Source organism: Marmota marmota, unplaced genomic scaffold, assembly GCF_001458135.2.
Source record: "Marmota marmota marmota unplaced genomic scaffold, marMar, whole genome shotgun sequence".
Lineage (NCBI taxonomy): Eukaryota > Metazoa > Chordata > Mammalia > Rodentia > Sciuridae > Marmota > Marmota marmota.
Window position 1 is genome coordinate 6,902,636 of NW_025999894.1, and position 3,268 is coordinate 6,905,903.

Below are 3,268 nucleotides of genomic sequence, written 5' to 3' on the forward strand. Positions count from 1 at the left end.
GCGGCCGCGCGCGGCCCAGCCACACCTCCAGCGCTTGGAACAGCTCCAGTTCGTCCTGCAGCACCAGGTCCGAGCGCTGCAGCAGCTGCGCCAGCAGCTCGGGGCTCACGGAGCTCCACTCGGCGCTGCCTGCCACGGCAGACAGGTTCCAGGCCAGGAACTGCAGGCAGCTCTCACGCAGGGCCTCGTCCCCCGTGCTCACTGCGTAGTGGTACCAGCCCACCGCAGGGCCTGCGCCTCCTGCCAGGTGTGCGCGCATGTAGTCGGCCACGCCTCTCTGTAGGGAGGCCACCCGGTACTTGGTGGCCAGCTTATGCAGTGGAATGGCCTGAGCAAGCAGTATCGTCAGCTCTCCGCAATACAGGTACCTGCCGGAGAGGTCCAGAGGTGGGGCGGAGTCAGAACGAGGTCACTCCAACCCCAACTCTGATGGAGAGCTTTGTGGTCAGGGGCGCAGTCCGAGGGGAATGGGCCCTGACACTTCCCTCTTAAGGACCTTTCCACACTGTTCCCACTTGACAGCCTCTTCTCTCCGTTTCTGGTGGTGAGGTGGAAATCCCGTGTGTTCCTTGAACATGTACTGGGGTCCTAACTGTGGCTAGAACAAATGCAGAGAGGTTCCTGCCGCTGTGGAGTTTGTAGTCTGGGTTCAGAGCCATGTCCTACCACCTCCTTGCCATGAGACTGGGCAAATCGTTTAACTTCCATGAACTTTGGAATCATCTAGGAAAGGGGGAACAGTATGCACCCCTTAGGGTTATGGAGTCAATGGGGGGACTGAAGAATCTTGCTACTAAGTCGGCAGTCAACACAGCTTCCTTCCTGGCCCCCCTACCTTTTCTTCTCAGTCTGCCACTGTCCACCTGCTCATCCTTCCTGCCACTGTGCCCCTGCTCACTGGGACGCACTTGGCTCTATAGGAGCCCTTCCGTTTTATCCCCCTTCCTGGAACTTGGAAGTGATGTCCAGAATCCTGCAGCTGTCTTGTCTAAGCCATTAGAACTGGAATACTTCCTTAGACCATAGTGTGAATGGTTTCCCCTGTGCAGCACACTGGCAGGAAGCGGGAGCTGGTTAACCTTTCTGCTCCCTAGCACCATGGTTCCAAACCTGAGCAGACCCAACACGACACAGATTGCTTGTCCCAACCAGTAGACCTGAAATTGACTGTCCAGGCTCAGGAATCTGTGGGGGTTTTGTGTTTTGTTTTGATTTGATTTTGTTACTGGGGATTGAACTCAGGGGCACTCAACCACTGAGCCACATCCCAGCCCTTTTTTGTATTTTACTTAGAGACAGGTCTCACTGAGTTGCTTAGCGCCTCCCTTCCTGTTGCTGAGGCTGGCTTTGAACTCCTGATGCTCCTGCTGCAGCCTCCGAAGCTGCTGGGATTTTAGGTGTGTGCCACTGCGCCTGGCTAGGAATCTGTGGTTTCTAAAAGCTCTCCTGGCCATGTTAGGAAACAGCTCTGCAGGGTTGCCAGGGGCAGGCAGTGATAGCAAACCAAGCAGAGCCACAGGGGAAGTGGAGAAGGCCGAGCGCCACAGTGCTGTGTGGGAGAGGGAGGGGGAGAAGGGGCCAAAGGTGGCGCCTTGCTGTCCTGATGACATCAGGCAATGGGCGTAATGACCTCTCAGGGCCTGGACCCCCGTGGCCCTGTGGGTGGAGGAGCCAGGGCTGGGAAGAGATGCAGGCCCATCCATCCTGCCCCACCTGATGAACTTGTCGAAGACGGCGGCGCAGTCCCGGGGCTCCCGCAGCATGGCCTCGCTCTGGTTGCTCAGCAGCTCCCTGAACAGCTCGCTGTGCAGCCCCAGCAGCAGGCGGTGGGCGTGGAAGACGCGGACCTCGTCGGTGCCCGCAGCCTGCACGCGCAGAACCACATCGCTGGCGTTGCCCTGGTGCAGCAGCTCCTGCAGGCGGTGGAGCAGCATCTGGGAGTGGTTGATGGAGGTGCCCGCTGCCTCCCCGCCCACATCGGATCTCTGGGCTGCAGCAGAAGGGACAGGGCACGGCCTGAGAAGGCACCCGCACCCAGGGCCTCGATCAAGGGGTGCAGAGGACCAGCTGGAGACACGTACGCATGGGTGTTGGGGAGGGCAGGAGGGCCTCGGATGGCTGTGTGGACACACCCGAGGTGCCCACGAGAAGAGCGGGTACCCGCGGCAGTCTAGGTGGGCAGGTCTTACAGACGCAGACCTGAGAGGATGCTCTTTTAAGGGGGGCGGGTTCTAGGCCGGGAGCAGTAGGGACCCTCTGGGATCTCCATGTGCTGGTGTCCATGATGCCAGGCCCCCAGGAGAGGGTTGAAGAAACTTGGCTCCTACGCGTCCTGTCTCTGAGCAGTTGTCCACCCTGCCCCTCCGAGGAGTCGTCAGAGGGGCACGTATACTGGCAGATATTGAGCACGTATTATGTGCCCGGCACTCTCCCAAGAGCTTGGACTACGGCAGTGGATAAAAGAAGCCGACTCCCGTGGGGTGCCTGGAGTGCAGGGGACGGTGAGTGGGAGGAGGGGTCAAGCAAGAGCCCCTGCAGCCAGCAAGGAGGGAAAGCGTTTCCGGGCCTGGCCCTGCCCTGGAGTTCTGATCTGTGAGGCAGAGGGGGGGACAGGAGAAAGTCCCAGGGGCCGGCTGGATCTGGGCAGGGCCCTGTGGGTCACTGGCTGGCACCCCCTCCAGGCTGGCCCCTGGGCTCCTCCTGTCTTGCTCCCATGGACGCTGGGGCAGTCGGATGGAGACCTGCACTCAGTTACAGAGAGCCCATTGACGGGGACGCTGCTGGCAGCCTCCCCCAGCTGAGAGCAGCACAAGGAGGCTTGCAGAAGGAGCCAGGAGGGTGACTGGCAGCAGCAGATGGCCCAGGCACACGCACACGCAGGCACTCGTGGGGAGAAGGCTCACCCAGACGGGAGCATCTCTGTGTGAGAGGCCCGGAGAAAGCGAGGGAGAGAAGCTGGGCGTGCATTTCCCAGCCCCGCCTCCCCAGCTGTCACTCTGAGGGGCCTGAATGCTAATGGCGTCCCCATTCAGCCTCTGCCCAGGCCCAGCTGCCTGGGACAATGAACAAGGGAGGGTCTTTTTGTCCTTAAGACCCCTGCCTGCTGCCCAGCCCCTTCTCTCTGAGGCTGGCTGCCCTTCTCCCTTCTGGGAGATGTCTGTGGACCTGTCCAGTCCATCCTGAATGGCCAGACACCACCCACTCCCGGGCAGCTGCTAGCAGTTAGGGCCAGAAGGGCCTGCCCCTGCACCCTGGCCCACACCCACCC

The 3,268-nt window shown here is 60.7% G+C and overlaps 1 protein-coding gene across 1 annotated transcript in view; it reads right to left on the reverse strand.

Annotated features, from left to right (window-relative positions):
• Nucleotides 1-3,268, reverse strand: part of Btbd17 (BTB domain containing 17) — a 4,985-nt gene that overhangs the window by 1,175 nt on the left and 542 nt on the right. The window contains exons 2-3 of the mRNA XM_048795324.1: nt 1,714-1,990; nt 8-368 (exon numbers count right to left, since the gene is read on the reverse strand). Of these exons, the coding sequence (XP_048651281.1) occupies nt 8-368; nt 1,714-1,990 (638 nt within the window). The remainder of the gene's footprint in view (nt 1-7; nt 369-1,713; nt 1,991-3,268) is intronic.